Source organism: Macrobrachium rosenbergii, chromosome 17 (assembly GCF_040412425.1).
Source record: "Macrobrachium rosenbergii isolate ZJJX-2024 chromosome 17, ASM4041242v1, whole genome shotgun sequence".
NCBI lineage: Eukaryota > Metazoa > Arthropoda > Malacostraca > Decapoda > Palaemonidae > Macrobrachium > Macrobrachium rosenbergii.
This window is the reverse complement of record NC_089757.1, coordinates 523,770-541,412: the sequence shown is the minus strand read 5'-3', so window position 1 is coordinate 541,412 and position 17,643 is coordinate 523,770. Positions and strand designations below refer to the sequence as shown.

The following is a 17,643-nucleotide window of genomic DNA, read 5'->3' as shown; positions in this document are numbered from 1 at the left end:
CCTTTTCTATACGTGAAAACTAAAGGCTCCCCGGCTCAGTGTCGGAAAAAAGTAAATGCTCTAATGGAAGTGGCAAGGTGAAAATCCTGCCAAAAGTTTTACATCTCTAGAAACGGTTTTTACCTAATGTCTATTCCTTCATGATAGGCTAAATCACTTTTGACTCCTGTTTGTACAACGTTTCCGACTTGAGGTATAGTTGAAAGTTATGACTTCATAATGTACTGCAATTCGTTGCATACACAAGTACAATGACGCAAGAGCAACGCGAAACCACATTCATTCTGGCAGACTGAACATGAATTTCCTCTAAAATTCAAGTGGTCAAATTGATAAACTAAGCACACTTCTAGACTTTTGGTGTTGAACAGCGTGCACCTTTAATGTTGACCAAAGAGATCTCTGTAACCCAACGAGTAATTTGATATCTTTATATGGGCGATATTTTGATGACTCTGTTCATGATTCTTTTTCCAGAAATTCGGGTACTTTGCTTTCTTTCACTCTCGGATCCCTGGCAAGAAGGCAGCACTCTGGGACGTCCAGGTCGTTACGCCACTTCGAAGGGAGACGCGTGACCACAGTGTAAAATTCTAAGATAATTCAAGCTGTTGAAGTTGCTTTGAACAAAACTTGCATTTTGTCCTAGGTTCGATTGTGAATGTTCGCAGCTGAAAATCACTTTCTTCATTTGCAATCTGCAACTAATGTACTAAAGAGCCTGCTCAAGAACCCTTTCATCCATTCAACTTGATCAACACTTTCTTCCATGTCTAAACACTCAGTGCTCTTCCGTTACCTAAGACTTTGGTTCCTGTCTGACTGATTCAGTCACAGCTCGTCCATATTCAGTTTCCTCGGAAAATCCCCTCATTCAGACACCTTGCACACCTTGGTTAGCCACTCAATTATACTATCATTAACGTACCGCTACGTATCACTTGTTATCCAACTCCTGCACCTATTCAGTTTTAATTACCAATTGAGCAGTCACAACCACCACAACTGTCAGGTTGATTTTAACCTCTTCGTTCTTATATTATTCATATCTGTATCTTTTACGTCATTGAAAAATAGCTACAAGTCAAGCCCTCCATTTACGTCTTTCATTTGCATCCCTTCTTCTGAGATCCACCTGATTCTCAGCTCTTTTCTCGACATTTTTTTTATTATTCAGAGCACTGATTTGTTAGGCGCTATGCGGCGTCGTAACTGCCAGGGTCATTGACGTTCCTTCAAAGCAAATTTTTCTCCCTGTTGTAATAATGTAAAGCAATCATCTGATTGTTACTAGTCTGTGGGCTCTAATATTTATGCTTCCTTAAGGACCAAAAGGGAATGAAGTCAAACAGAGCCAGCCGACAAACCAACTGAAAGGGAATGTCAAAAAAAGAAGAGTTTGAGAAAGCCCGTTTTCCTCTTAAGCCTAATGAAACTCTTCTTATTCATGTGTTGCAGAATCGGTGACCATCTCGTCACTCTCAAGTGGGGCTTGCTAAAAAGGCTTTCGGAAACTCCCTAAATGCCGGGTCCTTATTCGCCGATTAGGTGAACAGAGGCATAATGGGTTTTGAACAAGTGTGCTTATATCGTTCCACCTCTCCCTGGAATCTTGCCACTATACCACGTGGCTCCACATTGTATATATACATGTATATAATATATATATATGTGTATACATAACCTATGTATATATATGTATATGTATATACATATGAATATATGTATACATATACATACATATATATTTATGTATGGTTGATATTTATTTTATATATGTATACGTATACAAGATAAGAATTAACTATGAGGTAGCACCGATCTAGCAACCAGTACAGGCCAGCTTGTGTCGACGAGGGAGAGAGGGAGGGAGAGGGAGAGGATTTGTTCACGCCGGGCTAAACAAAACGGGCATTACGGATTCCTCTGTTGCATTCCGAATATTTGAACGCGGTGGCCCGTTTATTGTTATTGGATGAGATCCTGCTGTCACCGCTACCACCTTTGTCATTGTGGAGACGCTCTTTGTCAGGCTGTCTTTGTCACAATCAATACGGAATGACACCTCTCTCTCTCTCTCTCTCTCTCTCTCTCTCTCTCTCTCTCTCTCTCTCTCTCTCAAATAATTGATTTTCCAAGATCAAGGATAGAGACGCTCACACGCACCCTACACAGCTGATGGAATGACGTTATGTAAATGCAAAGTAACGCAGTGAAAATATCGATGATTTTCAGTTGATTTTGCTTTCCACACTATAATCAGACGACTAAAGAGTATGTGCTTATAGCGTTCCATAAACGAAATGCAGGAGAGAATTATCCACTTTTTCTCCTAGTAATATGTCAGTCGATGAAAAGCTGGTGAAAAGTGTCATTTAGGACTGTTAGGGAGAAGGAGAGGAGGAAACAGGTAATGGATAGGAAGGGCATTAATATTCACTAAGCTGAGCTATAAGTATATATATATACATATATATGTATATGTATATACAGTATATATATACATATATATATAAATAATATATATGTATATATGTGTGCGTATATACTAGCTGTCCAACCCGGCACGGCCCGGAAGAACTTTGAAGAACTTAGAAAATTTTCCTTCCTCCCCTTTGAATTGTTTTGTCGTGTACTGTCATTGAAAATGCTTTTCTTTCCTTTGATTAATAATTATGCCTTGAATTCATTACTTTAAATAAACAAGATATATACATGTATGCATATATCCTGGCACTTATCTGATTTTAAATGGTGAAAGGGAGAGAAAAAGAAAGAAAGAGAGAGAGAGAGAGAGAATGACTGACTTGCAGTGGCAAACATTCTCGGATTTTTTCTAGTATGACTTGGTGTTGAACCCCATTCATAAGGGGAATTTATAAATGAGGAAGAGAGAGAGAGAGAGAGAGAGAGAGAGAGAGAGAGAGAGAGAGAGAGATTGTAAGCATGAATTTACTTGCAATGGTTAAAAACCTCATAGATAAATTCGGCTCCAGACTGTTTGAGTGTTGCCTTGAGGAAGAGAGAGAGAGAGAGAACGTTTGACAGAGGCAGTATGGTGAAGTTCGTGTACATAGTGGTGGTGGTGGTGGTATTGTCTAACTACACAATAATTAATTTCAGACCGCATCCAGACCGACTTTATAAGGGATGCGTCACCGTAATGTCACAAAGCATTCGCTATAGCAAATTCCGAAGGTAAAAGCGAAAAAGAAACGAACGATTTAATGAGGAAATTCGATTTTGAACGAATAAAAAAAAAAATTAAATATCATACATGTTGGTGTCAGTCTTAGCCAGCAGCTACGTGAGAGACAGTGTCCGTTGGCAATATAAATATTTAATTATTATCACATTAATTGTAATTCTAGACACCGCAAAAAGAGCTGCAACTGTTTTTGGTTTCTTGTACATGTTCACGAACGCGTTCCAGTTTCCTTCGATGTTTCTGAGGGAAAGTGTAGGCCAAAGTCTGAATGGTCTAGTATAGAAATTGTCAATAAATGGTGATCTTTTAGTGGATTAAGTACTTAGATATTATGATGATGGTAATACCTCAAGGTAATTACGCAGAAGCCCAGAGTTTATTGTAACTTGACCAACGAAGTGACAACAATCGATGAAAATATCAAGCGCCAACTGTGGTCTAGTCGCGTGATAACGGGGCTCTTTCGTAAAAACTTCACAACACGACCAATTACGCTACGATAAATTAAGGGGGAATTGAATACGCCACACCTGAGTATGAAAAATGCTTACTTAGCAAACTCCTGTTAAACATTTACCCCGCTCCCAGAACGATGTTACCGTCGAAGGTCCGGAGGTTCAAACGTCCGAACTAGAACGTTGTTGTCATTTGCCAAGGACTTGGTAGTCTTGGTATAGTGTCGTGCTCGAATGCGATCTATGGATATCCTTGAAGTCGCTACTTTTGCAAGTATTATTTTTATTTCCTACTCCCTTCTTTTACTTCTCTTTCATGGAAGTTTAAAATACAGCGCAGGATAAATAGATTTTCCTGGGGGTCACTCACGAAATGATTTGTAGCATAAGCCTGTCGCATATTTCTTATCATCACTTTAATGAAATAACTTTTAATTTGGGTGGATATTTTGTCGTAATGATCTATAATGATATTTCTATATCTGCTTATATACATACACACGTACAGACACACACATACATATGTATATACAAATATATATATATATATATATATATATATATATATATATATATATATATATATATATCTGTGTATGTGTAAGTGTGTGTATAAGTCAATGTTTGAATGTTTGTGGTTATGTTTGCGAGCTACTGTACTTCCGAACCGCTTGACCGATCTAGACAAAATTAGCACGTGGCCATCATTTGACCCAACTTGGATAATAGGGCAGGTTTAAAACCAGTACCCCCTTCCCCTCCTCCTTCCTCTTCCCCATCCCCCTTCCCCCTTCCCTTAGTAACTTATGTGGTAACCGCTTGTCCGACCTAGACAAAATTTGGCACGTGGCCATCATTTGACCCAACTTGGATAATAGTGCAGGTTTAAAACCAGTACCCCCTTCCCATCATTTCCCCCTCCCCTCCCCTCCCTATTTCCCCTTCCCCTCCCCTCCCTATTTCCCCTTCCCAAGTAACTTATGTGGTAACTGCTTGACCGATCTAGACAAAATTTGGCAAGTCACCATCATTTGACCCAACTTAGAAAATAGGGCAGGTTTAAAACCAGTACCCCCTTCCCATCTCTTCCCCCTCCCCATCCCCATTTCCCCTTCCCAAGTAATTTATGTGGTAACTGCTTGACAGATCTAGACAAAATTTGGCATATGGCCATCATTTGACCCAACTTACATAAGAGGGGAGGTTTAAAACCAGTGACCCTTCCTCCTTCCCCATCCCCGTTCCCCCTTCCCAAGTAACTTATTTGGTAACTGATTGACCGATCTAGACAAAATTTGGCATTTGGCCATCATTTGACCCAAATTAGATAATAGGGCAGGTTTAAAACCAGTACCCCCTTCCCCTTCCCCCATCCCCCTACCCATAATAATTTGTATGGTAACCACGCGACCAATGTAGACAAAATTTGGCATGTTGCCATCATTTGACCCAATTTAGATAATAGGGGACGTTTAAAACCAGTATCCCCTTCCCTTCCCCTTCCCCCATCCCCATTCCCCCTTCCCAAGTAACTAATGTGGTAACTGCTTGACCGATCTAGACAAAATTTGGCTTGTGGCCATCATTTGATCCAACTTAGATAAGAGGGGAGGTTTAAAACCAGTACCCCCTTTCCCTTCCCCATCCCCCTCCCCCTTCCCATAGTAACTAACGTGGTAACCACTTGACCGATCTAGACAAAGTTCGGCACATGGCCATCATTTGACCCAACTTAGATAAAAGGGCAGGTTTAAAACCAGTACCCACTTCCCCTTCCCCTTCACCATCCCCCTTCCCCCTTCCCATAGTAACTTATGTGGTAACCGTTTGACCGATCTAGACAAAATTTGGCCTTTGGCCATCATTTGACCCAACTTGGATAATACGGCAGGTTGAAAACCAGTACCCCCTTCCCTTCCCCATCCCCCTTCCACCTGCCCACAGTAACTTATGGTGTGACCACTGGACCAATCTAGACAAAATTTGGCCTGTGGCCATCATTTGACCCAACTTAGATAATAGGGCAGGCTTAAAACCAGTATCCCCTTCCCTTCCCCCTGCCCACAGTTACTTATGTGGTGACCACTTGACCAATGTAGACAAAATTTGGCATATGGCCATCATTTGACCCAACTTGGATAATACGGCAGGTTTAAAACCAGTACCCTCTTCCCTTCCCCCTTCCCATAGTAACTTATGTAGTAACCGCTTGACCGATCTAGACAAAATTTGGCACGTGGCCATCATTTGACCCAACTTAGATACTAGGGCAGGTTTAAAACCAGTACCCCCTTACCCCATCCCCCTTCCCATAATAACTTGTTTGGTAACCGCTTAACCGATCTAGACAAAATTTGGCACGTGGCCATCATTTGACCCAACTTAGATAATAGGGGAGGTTTAAAACCAGTAACCCCTTCCCCTTCCCCCATCCCCCTTCCCATAATGACTTGTTTGGTAACCGCTTAACGGATCTAGGCAAAATTTGGCATGTGGCCATCATTTGACCCAACTTGGATAATACGGCAGGTTTAAAACCAGTACCCTTCCCCATCCCCCTTCCCATAGTAACTTATGTGGTAACCGCTTGACCGATCTAGACAAAATTTGGCACGTGGCCGTCATTCGACCCAACTTAGATAATAGGGCAGGTTTGCAACCAGTACCCCCCCCATCCCCCTTCCCACAGTAACTTATTTGGTAACCAGTATACTTGGTAATGTTATACCTCCATCATTTTGACGAAGGATTCTGTTCCATTTTCATGTATACAAAAGAACTTATATTAATCTCTGATAACCTTCCATCTTCAAGGTATAGCCTGCCATACATACCTTTGTAAGTCTCTCAATTACAGTATCTTAATCAAAACAGAATCTTTCCTGTGAATCAGTCAGTTCCTAGATTCTTTCTCTTCTTCAACCTTTGAATTGTTCAGCTTCCGTCTCTGGTAGTCACTTACACACATACTCTTAAATTTCCATGAACCCTCTCAACTCATTTCACATCCAGATATGGCCAGCTTCTGTGCTTCATATTCAACAGAACTTGAAGTTTTTTCTCCAAACCTCATCTCTTCATTTGCCTATTTCTTTTTACTCGAAAACCGAAGCGTTATTTCACTTCCCAGGACCGGTTCTTCTGTCAAAAGCATATGCTCCATCGCATTCCCTAATTTCCATCACCTCTCTTCCCTTCCTCTTAACTGCAGTTTTCATCATTTAATGTTCCTCTCCGACAGTTTTTCTTTCTCGAAATGCTTTATCGTTAACCACGTAGCCCTTGTGCACAGACATGAAATATATATATATCATGTGTATTTGTGACATTAAAAATGTAATATCAGGTGTCACAATTGTAGACTACTGACCATATTTCGTAAAATTATCATTTACGTCTGTGCACAGGGATTTACATGGTTGACAATAAAGCATTTCAGAAAAAAAAACTGGTGGAAAGGAATATTTGATGATTATATATATATATATATATATATATATATATATATATATATATATATATATATATATATATATATATATATATATAATATATATACATTATATATAATGTATACATATATTATATATACACATTATATATAATGTATACATATATTATATATACATATATATATATATATATATATATATATATATATATATTTATATATATATATTATATATATATATATATATATATATATATATATATATATATATTCAACAGCGTTCCTCTTAGGAATTAAAAATCAGGATAATAACCAGTCAGGAATGCGAAGACATTTAATATGTTAATAAACATTCCGATGACTGATGGATACGCGTTTGTTCTCCAGAACTAATATAGGAAAAAGGCTGTCCTTAGATCAAAGAAGCTGATGTTCGAAACTGCTCCTATAGTAGCCTATAAGAATTGTGGAGATAATGACTTGATTTTTCTTAGCATCAGTGACAGTTGAGATTATGGCTCTCTCTCTCTCTCTCTCTCTCTCTCTCTCTCTCTCTCTCTCTCTCTCTCTCTCTCTCTCTCTGAGCAGATGAATGAGGCTTACGAATCCTACCCAAAAGGACGTTGCTTGGATATCTATCCAAACATCTTTCCTTTTATCGGAAGTTAACCTGTGTCGAGTTTGGGCGGAGTTACGCCGAGGATCATCACGTTTGTTTACATTACCCTGAGCACTTTCCTCTCTCCCAATGTCCTGTTTCAGAAAGAAATTTCAGATCTCGTTGGCCCCACCAGGCTCAGGCTCGTCCCTCCTTCTGATACCTCGACGATCGAAGAAATGAAAATCGGCCCCCGATAATCAATTGGAGAGGAGCAAGAGCGACCAACTTTGGTCCCTCAAGTTTAAAATGAAAATTTTATTTTGTCCATATATCACAACTAGGGAACAGAGGAAATGTCTGGCAACTGCTTTCCTCGAAGATTTCCTGATTGGTTGAGCTCATTGTTGAAACATTCGTAGGCGACGGTCGTCGTAGCTCTTGTAAACAAAGGAAAATTATCCTTTCTGCAAACAGCTTTCCACGGCCATTAACGTAAACTTCGATTCTTAAAAGCAAACAGTAGATTTTCTGCACGACAGTGCCGGCAAGCACGAGCAGAATCGATTCAAATATTAGCGGCGAATTAATGCAAAAACTAGTAACTCAAGTGGCACATGGCGTCTAGACTCCGCCCCTTTCGGCGCATGCGCAGAGGGAAAGAGTTTTGGGTTTAGTGTATGTGCTAGCCATGTGTTGCTGAAGTGCCGATCGCGGTAACGGTGTTGTTGTAAGCCTTCGTCATCGTCTGGCTGGCGGGTATCTAGCCGCCGAAGTGATTTTAAGTGAATTTCCCAGCGAGTCGTTGATGTTTCTTATAGACGTTAGAAGGACAGGTGAGATTCATTATAAAAGTGTGTAACTGTCGTATGGTGGGCCTGTGACGTGTGTTTTTCAATAAATGTTACTCGACAATACGAGAATTGAATGAAATTGTTTAAAATGGAGATAAGATAGAATTTAATGCCTGTAAACCAACAACGTAGAGAATCACGACTGTGTGTTGAATTTGCACTTTTTGATGGGCATTATAGAAGCAGAGACCCGAAATAAAAACTACTTCCGTGAGTGGTAGAGGAGAGGAGTTCAGGAGGAACGGAGCGTCAACGGGAATTGGAGGGAAGACCTAGTCACTCGAAGTTGAAGGCCTCTGCAGTGAAAGTGCAACGTGGTAAGGGTCACTTAATGGGGAGTCTGCGGTGTGTGAACCGTGACCGAAAGGTATTATTGGTCATTACCGAAGCTTGTTAGGTCACGCTCTCCCGGCCCGTGTCATGTGTGAGGTGTTTACGGAGCGTCGTCACTCCATTCCAGTAGCTTTCAGGCTTCTGTGAACTGCGAACTGCGCCTCAGCGCCTGTCGAGAGGGGAGAGAGAGAGAGAGCGAGAGAGAGAGAGAAAGACTGGTCCTCGCTCAGACGTCCCCTTTTCATGTTTCCCCACAGGAAAGTCATACCAAGGAAATCTGCAAAACGCCGCTGAGAACCCCCCGACGAGCACCTGAAGGAGAGAGAGAGCTGTTACTGCTTCAGTCACTGCAGACGACGAATATGAGTTGTGCTCAAGTGATGTACCAGCCATACGCGCCCAGCCCATACGTTGTGCAGCCGGACACCCCCCAGACAACTCCCACTCATGGCCCTGGATCTGCCACCACAGCGGCTGCCGTTGCAGCAGCCTCAGGTGAATCCAGACACAGCGAAGCAGGTGGGCCAGTACTGCACCACCCGCAACCCACCACATCTTCCATCACCCCACACACGCCTCCACACGCCCATCACCACCACCATCAGCAGCAACAGCAACAACAACAGCAACAGCAACAGCAATCTCTGCCACAGACACAATTACAGCGCACTAATGAAGCTGGAACAAGTAGCAGTCAAGTACAGCAGCAGGGTCAGCAGACGCCACAGGCGGCACAGCCGGGGAGCCAAGGTCAGCAACAGCAGCAGCAGCAGCAGCAGCAACAGCAGCCTCAAACCCCATCGTCAGATGGGAGCGGGGCGCAGCGCTCCCTAACCCGGCCGCCCTACAGGGCTAATTCCAACGGGTCAGCGGCCGCCGATCCCGATGCACCGCCCCCGGAAAAGGTAAACTTCATTCGCTTTTGTTCTCGATCAAGCCATTTTGGGTCTGGGTCTTACAGGCGGGGCCTCACTTTCCCCTCCTCATGTGTCAGAACTGACTCGATTTTCTGTTTTCTCTCACTATATATATAGCAGTGCCGAAATGAATAAGGAAATGATTTATACCGTTGCGTTCCTTGTGGACATTCTTGCTCCAAGACTTGCGAAAAGCGCTTGCTTATTCCATTTGGAAGAATATTGAATTTTGTTCTTGGGTGTATTGATTTTTCCCATATTCCATATACTTTTGGTTTTGCTTCGTCGAGTTGTTTGAAGTTCATTTTGTGCAGAGGGGCAATAGTAGCGTTGTTGTTAAGTTTGTGGTTGCGCTCAGAGGAAAAACAATCTTCGCACCGAAATATTTTAAACCGAAAATGAAATTGTGATGCGGCTCGGGAGCATTTGTTGTGGTTTTTCAGCGTTTTATCTTTCTTCTTTGATGATTAATACATAGGTAGTTTGCTTATCTGATTATTACTGCGCTTTTGGCCATAATTAGAGGCATTTTTATTACCACTCGTATTTTTCCAGAAAAGTGTCAATGAAAATTTCCTCCGAACGATAAAAAGAAAAAAGAAAATCCGATAAAGTAAATAGGGAACGTATACTGGACGTCTCATTCCATGAACTTGAATGCTGAGCTTCCATGAAACTGAACCATTTTCATGGGGCTTACAGCATCATTTCGGAACTCAGTCTGATTATCTGAAATAGATTTGATGAATTTCACACTCGAAACATTAATCAAAACCTGCTTGTGGTGGGAAATTTTGTAATAGTAGCCTAAAGGATTGAGTTTTAGGTGGAAAATACAGATACCATAAACTATAGTTTTGTTCTCACTGCAGTATTCTTTATGTTGAGTTAGCCTTCGTATACTGTGGTTATAGCAAGCCTTCTCTCTCTCTCTCTCTCTCTCTCTCTCTCTCTCTCTCTCTCTCTCTCTCTCTCTCTCTCTCTCTCTCTCTCTCTCTCTCTATATACATATATATATATATATATATATATATATATATATATATATATATATATATATATTATATATTATAAATATATATATAATATACATATATATATACAGTATATATATATATATATATATATATATATATATATATATATATATATATATATATATATATATATATATATATATATATATATATATATATATATATATATATTATCTATATTATATGTATATATTTACTTATTTATTTATTTATATTAATAAATAAACCAAAACTGAAGATGGGGAGCACTTAGGGACCATAAAGTGGACAAATCACATCGTGTCTGCCTCTAAATTCGGACGTAATTGACGAAACGGGAAACAAGAAAGTCAATAGCCCATGTGCGTAAGTTTATACATATATATATATATATATATATATATATATATATATATATATATATATATATATATATATATATATATATATATATATATATATATATATATATTGGGTGTCTAAGTGCTTCCCATCTTCAGTTTTGTTTTATTTATTATAATCTGGAAAAGAACACGATTAAACCGATAGAATGATGACCATGCTGGAAGCACAACTTAGCGAGTATTTAACGAATAAGGGGTTGTAGTCAAGAAATCGTTACATTCAAAGACAATATACTGGTTATATTGAGCGGCGTGGATAGGTGCTTGAGTCGACAGTGAGACATCATCAGAAAATATTTGCTTTAGAGTTATAGTTATCGGCCAGATTTTTAGTTTTTTAGGAAAAAGAATAATGATAATATAGGTCATCTTGTTGCATTCAGTTATAAATTGTTCAACTGAGTTTGTGTAAGTGAGTTCCGACTCTTCCGCTGCGAGGTACATTTATTTATTTATTTATTTTTTAACGCGTGATCACAATTACATAAATATAAGGTTCAAATGGCCGTCATTTTTGTTCAAGGGGAGATTTTTAATGCTTGTTGCTCTGCAAAAAAAAAAAAAAAAAAATTAGAGGATTTGTGGATACTCGCTCTGTGCGTGTTGAGGTTTTCACAATGAATTTTGGGACGTCAGAAGCGCTGCTAAAATTGGGGGCGATCCTCCCATTGGTGGTCATGAATAATCAGACGTTAAAACCCTCCTCTGCTGGTGTGCGACAGTGATCCTAACCAGTCCACCATCTCGGTACCGCTATGGTAAATTGATTATTATTATGAAGTTTCAGGTGTGAAGCTGAGTGGTGGGTAATTTGTATGTTCACAAACATACACACACACACACATACATATATATATATATATATATATATATATATATATATATATATATATATATATATATATATATATATATATATATAAGCATACATATAATTATAAACATACACAGTATATGTGTATATATATTACATATATATACATACATATATACATATATGAAGAGAATGTAATTAATAGTAAAAAACGTAGGAAACAGGGAAGTCAGACCATAACTTCTACTATGTAATAACGAGAACACTACAAAAAAAGGTTTGCTCACACAAACGATGAAAAGCAGTCACGGGGGCATCGCCTGCTGGCAAACCAGGTCGTTCGTCTTTCTGCTCAAGGAGGGAGACCTTGACCCCCACCACATGCATCTTCCACACCTTGCATATTTTGACATTCAGGAAGGAAGAGATTCACGGCAAATGTCGATAGAACACGTAGCGAAGAATGAGATGCTTTTAACTATATATACAAATCTTTTCTCACACAAAACAGTGGCCCACTTTTGGGATCTTCAAGGGTCAGCGGGTAGCGCCAGGAGAAACGCAGGTAACAGTTGCTGCTACTCAGTCAACCTGGAACAGAATTATTCAGTATTATTTCAAAATGGTATCTTTATGATATATTTAGGCTAAAATCAGTCAACATTTCAGAATGTTTTTACGTAAGAACTGTTGATAAATTAATATGTACAAAACTAATAACATTTTATATATATATATATATATTATATATATATATATATATATATATATACTATATATATATATATATATATATATATATATATATATATATATATATATATATATATATATACAGGTATATATATATATATATATATATATATATATATATATATATATATATATATATATATATATATATATATATATATATATATATACTCTAGGTGAACATAAATCAGAAAGAGTTTCTATATATTTACATTCAGCTGATTACGAAAATGCCTAATAAAAGTATATTTATTAATAGGTATTTAAACAGTAACACTACAAAAATTAGCTCACATTAGTTTTTCCAGTGTATACAGTGGTACAAGTAATTCAGAAATACAAATGGAGCACATGACTGACATCTTAATGTTTAATTTTCTAGAAATATACTTAAACAGCTGAAGTTGATGTTCAAGAATTTTTGTTTACTTAGAACGAAAAAGACGTAGGCCTCGTTTTCATTCGCTTATTCCGGTAGACGCGAAACATTCGCCTGTGAACTATAGTTGTCGGAAACTGAGAACTGAGTGGTGTGGAGTGAGTATCAATAAAAGCAAAGCTGCAGTGTTTGACGAAAGCTGAAGGCGCAAGCAGGCGAAACCGTCTCGAGAAAATGTTTGAAGTGCACTGGGTCTGGTCGAGCGCTTTTCTTCACAAGGCGCACCTTCGCTGCACATGTACGGATGGTGTTATTTAAACACGCAAGGTTAATCATCCTGTCCGGCAAATAACCAGCTTTGTTGGGAGTGTGTCATTTAATCGTCTGTTGCCAGGAATGTATCTGTCACATACAAAGAATAATACAAATTTTGTTGAAGAAATGTGTAATTCTCGCATAAAGTATTAACTTTAAAATGGTCGCTTTTGATGTAACTTCCTGATTTACGAAAGTCCCAGTTGACACTGACTTTTTCATCTGACGAATAAACAAAGCATAGCTTACCTTGAGCTTTTGGCAAGTTTTTAGATTTGATAGAATTGTGTGTTAAGATTGTCGCTTTGTTTTAATGGGAAGTATTCCCTTCAAAAATCTGGAATGGCTACGGACAATCCCCTGTCCCTTAGTGTTTAGCAGTGTACGAATGGAAGCTTTGAAGTAAAATTCTTCCAGCGATTTTACCCGAGAGGTTCTTTTCTTTTGCTATGTTGCTGACTTAGTTTGAATTCGGCCTATAACTGAGAATTCGAACAATTTTTAGACAAGTTAGTAATTTGGTACTTTCCTTTGAATTTACCTTTGAGGGAGAATACAGTTGTATAATACCACATTTAGATATTCTGGTGCATAGAATGGTTAGGAGTTTTGTGTTTGATATTCCTAGGAAACCTATCAACATCTGTTCCTATATCCATTATTATTCGGATCACCATAGTGTAAAACTCGGTGTTTTCAAGCCTTTTGGCTGGGTTCAAGAATATGCAATCCGGAAATCATGGATTCTGAATTTTGTCAAATCTACGACGTATAGGAAATAGATTGAAATAGCCAAAGCTTTGAATTGACAAATAATTACAGAAAGCTAAAAAGCCTTTGCTCCCTTGTGAGTGCGGAACATATTATGTGTGCAGATATTTTTACAATGCCTTGTAGTGCAAATGTTATAGCCTAACTGTACAAAAATCAGTGCAGATTTGTAAAGAATTTAAGAATTTAAAAACAGTTTCAAAGTTTGTAATTCTCCTGTACAAAATAGTGGCTGTACTGACTTGAGTCTTTTGCGCTGGATGTAATGGGAAGTATTTGGGATAAACTGTAAGGAGCTCAATTGCCGTGTTAATTAAAACACAACATTACGCTGCCTGGACAGGGCAGATGTCAAATTCTGTATTTGTACGTATGAAAGAGATATTATTAAATTTGCTTTATAAGTGGTTTTAAACAATTCTTTGTTGTTATGTGTTACCAAAAATAATTTTGTTTAAACTGTTATTTTCATGAAGTCCTTATGTAAGCCTGTTTTTATTTTACTTTGTACTTCGGAGATATATACGTAATACACGAAAGCTCTTGGTATCTATCTATCTATCTAACTACCTATTACCTATCTAACTATCTGTCTATTATCTATCTATCTATATGTATATATATATATATAATATATATATATATATATATATATATATATATATATATATATATATATATATATATATATATATATATACATACATACATGTTTTTATAACTGACACCCAAGGGTAATCAAAACTGATAAGTACATCCGAACCGCCCAGGATTCGAACCTGGTCTTTTGATTCAGATCGAACGTTGAACAGTCGACTTTGATCACTCGTGTATCTTTCTTCCTGGTCGGGGCAGATGCTCTTAAGCTAATATAAGTCCCCTTGGGTGTAAGGTATTTCTAAGGTACCGTGAATTCGATATTAAGTGATATCTATGGCTTCATATTTATTATTATTATTATTATTATTATTATTATTATTATTATTATTATTATTATTATTATTATTCAGTAGATGAAACCTATTCATATGGAACAAGCCCGGAGGGGCCATTGACTTGAAATTCAAGCTTCCTAAGAATATGGTGTTCACTAGGAAGAAGTAAGAGTGGGTAAAGGGTAATACACAAAGAAGAAATCGCACTTATTAAAAAATTAATTAATAAATAGAGAAATAAAAAAAAAACATTAAAATGTTAGAAGAATAGTATTAGGGGAGTAATGCATTGCATTTTCGCTTAAAATTCTGCAGTTCAACTGCACGACATCATATGCGTGAAAAAGTCTTGAATATGTTCCTTTAATACACATTATATATATATATATATATATATATATAATATATATATATATATTAATATATATATATATATATTAATATATATATATATATATATATATATATATATATATATATATATATATATATATATATATATATGTGTGTGTGTGTTCATAATGCAACAGGAATTGTCGTGAAACGGTTCTCGTGTCTTGCAAAGTACATAACACACTCGGGCAAAATGAGAACCGGGGCGATGAGGCTTCGTCCGTTTGCCTGCGGTAGAGACCAAGTTTGAAATTTTGACTCTTAAAAAATCTTGGTAGCATCAGTAAAAATAGCAATACTTCCTCATCCGGTTACCAAGAAAAATATCACGCTTTTATTTATTTTGATTCTGATTATTTTCATCGTTGGAGACCTTTGCTTTAAACTTCGGTCAGTTTGAGAGAGTAAAAAATTACAAATGAAAGTCTCTTCATTATGTGACTGACCATTCGTGTTGCAACGCTATGTTACTCTTATTCATCAAACAGTCCCCATCAGTCACGGAACATGTGATATCTTAGTTCCGTTTTTCGTTCCATTCATTAAGACGTCCTGACATCAGAAGAATTGTTTCCACCTATGAAGTCTCGTCGGGGATATCGGAGCATTTGCATAGACTAGTTTTTGTTTTGCAGATTAGTTACTACCGCATCTGTTCGTTCAACTTAATAATCAAATGTATTTCAGAAATTTCAGTATGGATTTAAATATTCATTTTTCAAAACCGGTATTTAAATGATCTAATGCTTGTCCTAACCGCGGCGTTAACATACTCAGTAACCAAATGGACCTTTGATTCTTACTGGAAATTTGAAGATTTTACTAAAAGGTTTTGCAGGCTTACTTACGGTGCGTTGCACTTTGTCAATCGATGCAGAGGTGCAGATGTTGAAATCAGACTTTGCACTTTTAACTTTGATGGGAAGTTCGATCAGGATTTCACGCTCTCTCTCTCTCTCTCTCTCTCTCTCTCTCTCTCTCTCTCTCTCTCTCTCTTTTCTTTCTTTCTTCAGTGTTTACGACGAATATTTTTGACATTTGCCGACTTTTTACCAACCGTTCGGTTGGTTACTTGGGTGTTACTCCCCTTTTTTTGTTGTCTAGATAAGAGAGAAGAGCGCTTGTTATTGTTAAGACTAGCGCTGTTCTTCCGATTACTATGCTTCTGAACAGTTGATTTGTGTACATAACCCTACGTCGTTTATAAACTCGCATGGATACTTGATGCGCATATTTTACCAAAACATACAGAGACAAATGAGAATGCATATTCTGAAGATAAACTGCTTACTACGGTAAACTAAGGTTCTCTCAACGTGCGTTGTAGGGGTTGTCGCTTTTCTTACATAAAAAGGCATTAAGGAGAAAAACACGATCAGCTTCCCGGGGGGAGGCGATTGTTGCCAGCCCTTCCCCAAGTTAAGCATCTCGAGCTCACCTGGTCTTGAAGAAGAGCATTTGCTGCGGTTTAAAAGCTCCATTGCCGCTTCAGGTTTTTTTTTTTTTTATACCGAAATGGGGATAACGATGTCGATTGAGGGAGCGCGGGTGCATGCGGGTCTGTTTCAGTCTCTCTGAATGTGCGCGCGTCGCCTCATTTCCATACCAGGACTCGGAGCGTTTTAGGCCGCGTGATTAAGTTATGGCAAATAACGAGTGCCTTACGGCAGGAGTACATCTCAAGAGTGAGAATAAAAAAAAAGACGCATCACAGTAAGAGCAAGAGAGAGAGTACTCGAGATAGTTATTTTTGATGATAAATAACCCGGGGGAACGTTAAGCTTGTAATTGTGTCTGATAATTAATTAGGCAGAGAGGGAGTGTGACTTGATAGGCGGAGATCAAGGACACAACTGCCGGTGGACGCTCCCGCCTCGTCATTCAGCTGCAGAGAGAGAGAGAGAGAGAGAGAGAGAGAGAGAGAGAGAGAGAGAGAGAGAGAGAGAGAGAGAGAGAGCGAGAGAGAACCCTCTAAAATTACATTGAGTAACAAAAGCAGGAACAGACCTTTTCCGGAAGTGAACATAAAATGCAGTCATAGGAAGAT

At 38.2% G+C, this 17,643-nt stretch overlaps 1 protein-coding gene across 6 annotated transcripts in view; it reads left to right on the top strand.

Annotated features, from left to right (window-relative positions):
• Positions 1–8,419: 8,419 nt before the first annotated feature.
• Positions 8,420–17,643, top strand: part of LOC136847643 (protein vestigial-like) — a 145,985-nt gene continuing 136,761 nt past the window's right edge. For all 6 annotated transcript variants that reach the window (XM_067119378.1, XM_067119377.1, XM_067119376.1 and 3 more), the window contains exon 1: positions 8,420–9,804. In XM_067119378.1, coding sequence (XP_066975479.1) covers positions 9,262–9,804 — 543 coding nt within the window. In that variant the 5' untranslated portion in view covers positions 8,420–9,261. The remainder of the gene's footprint in view (positions 9,805–17,643) is intronic.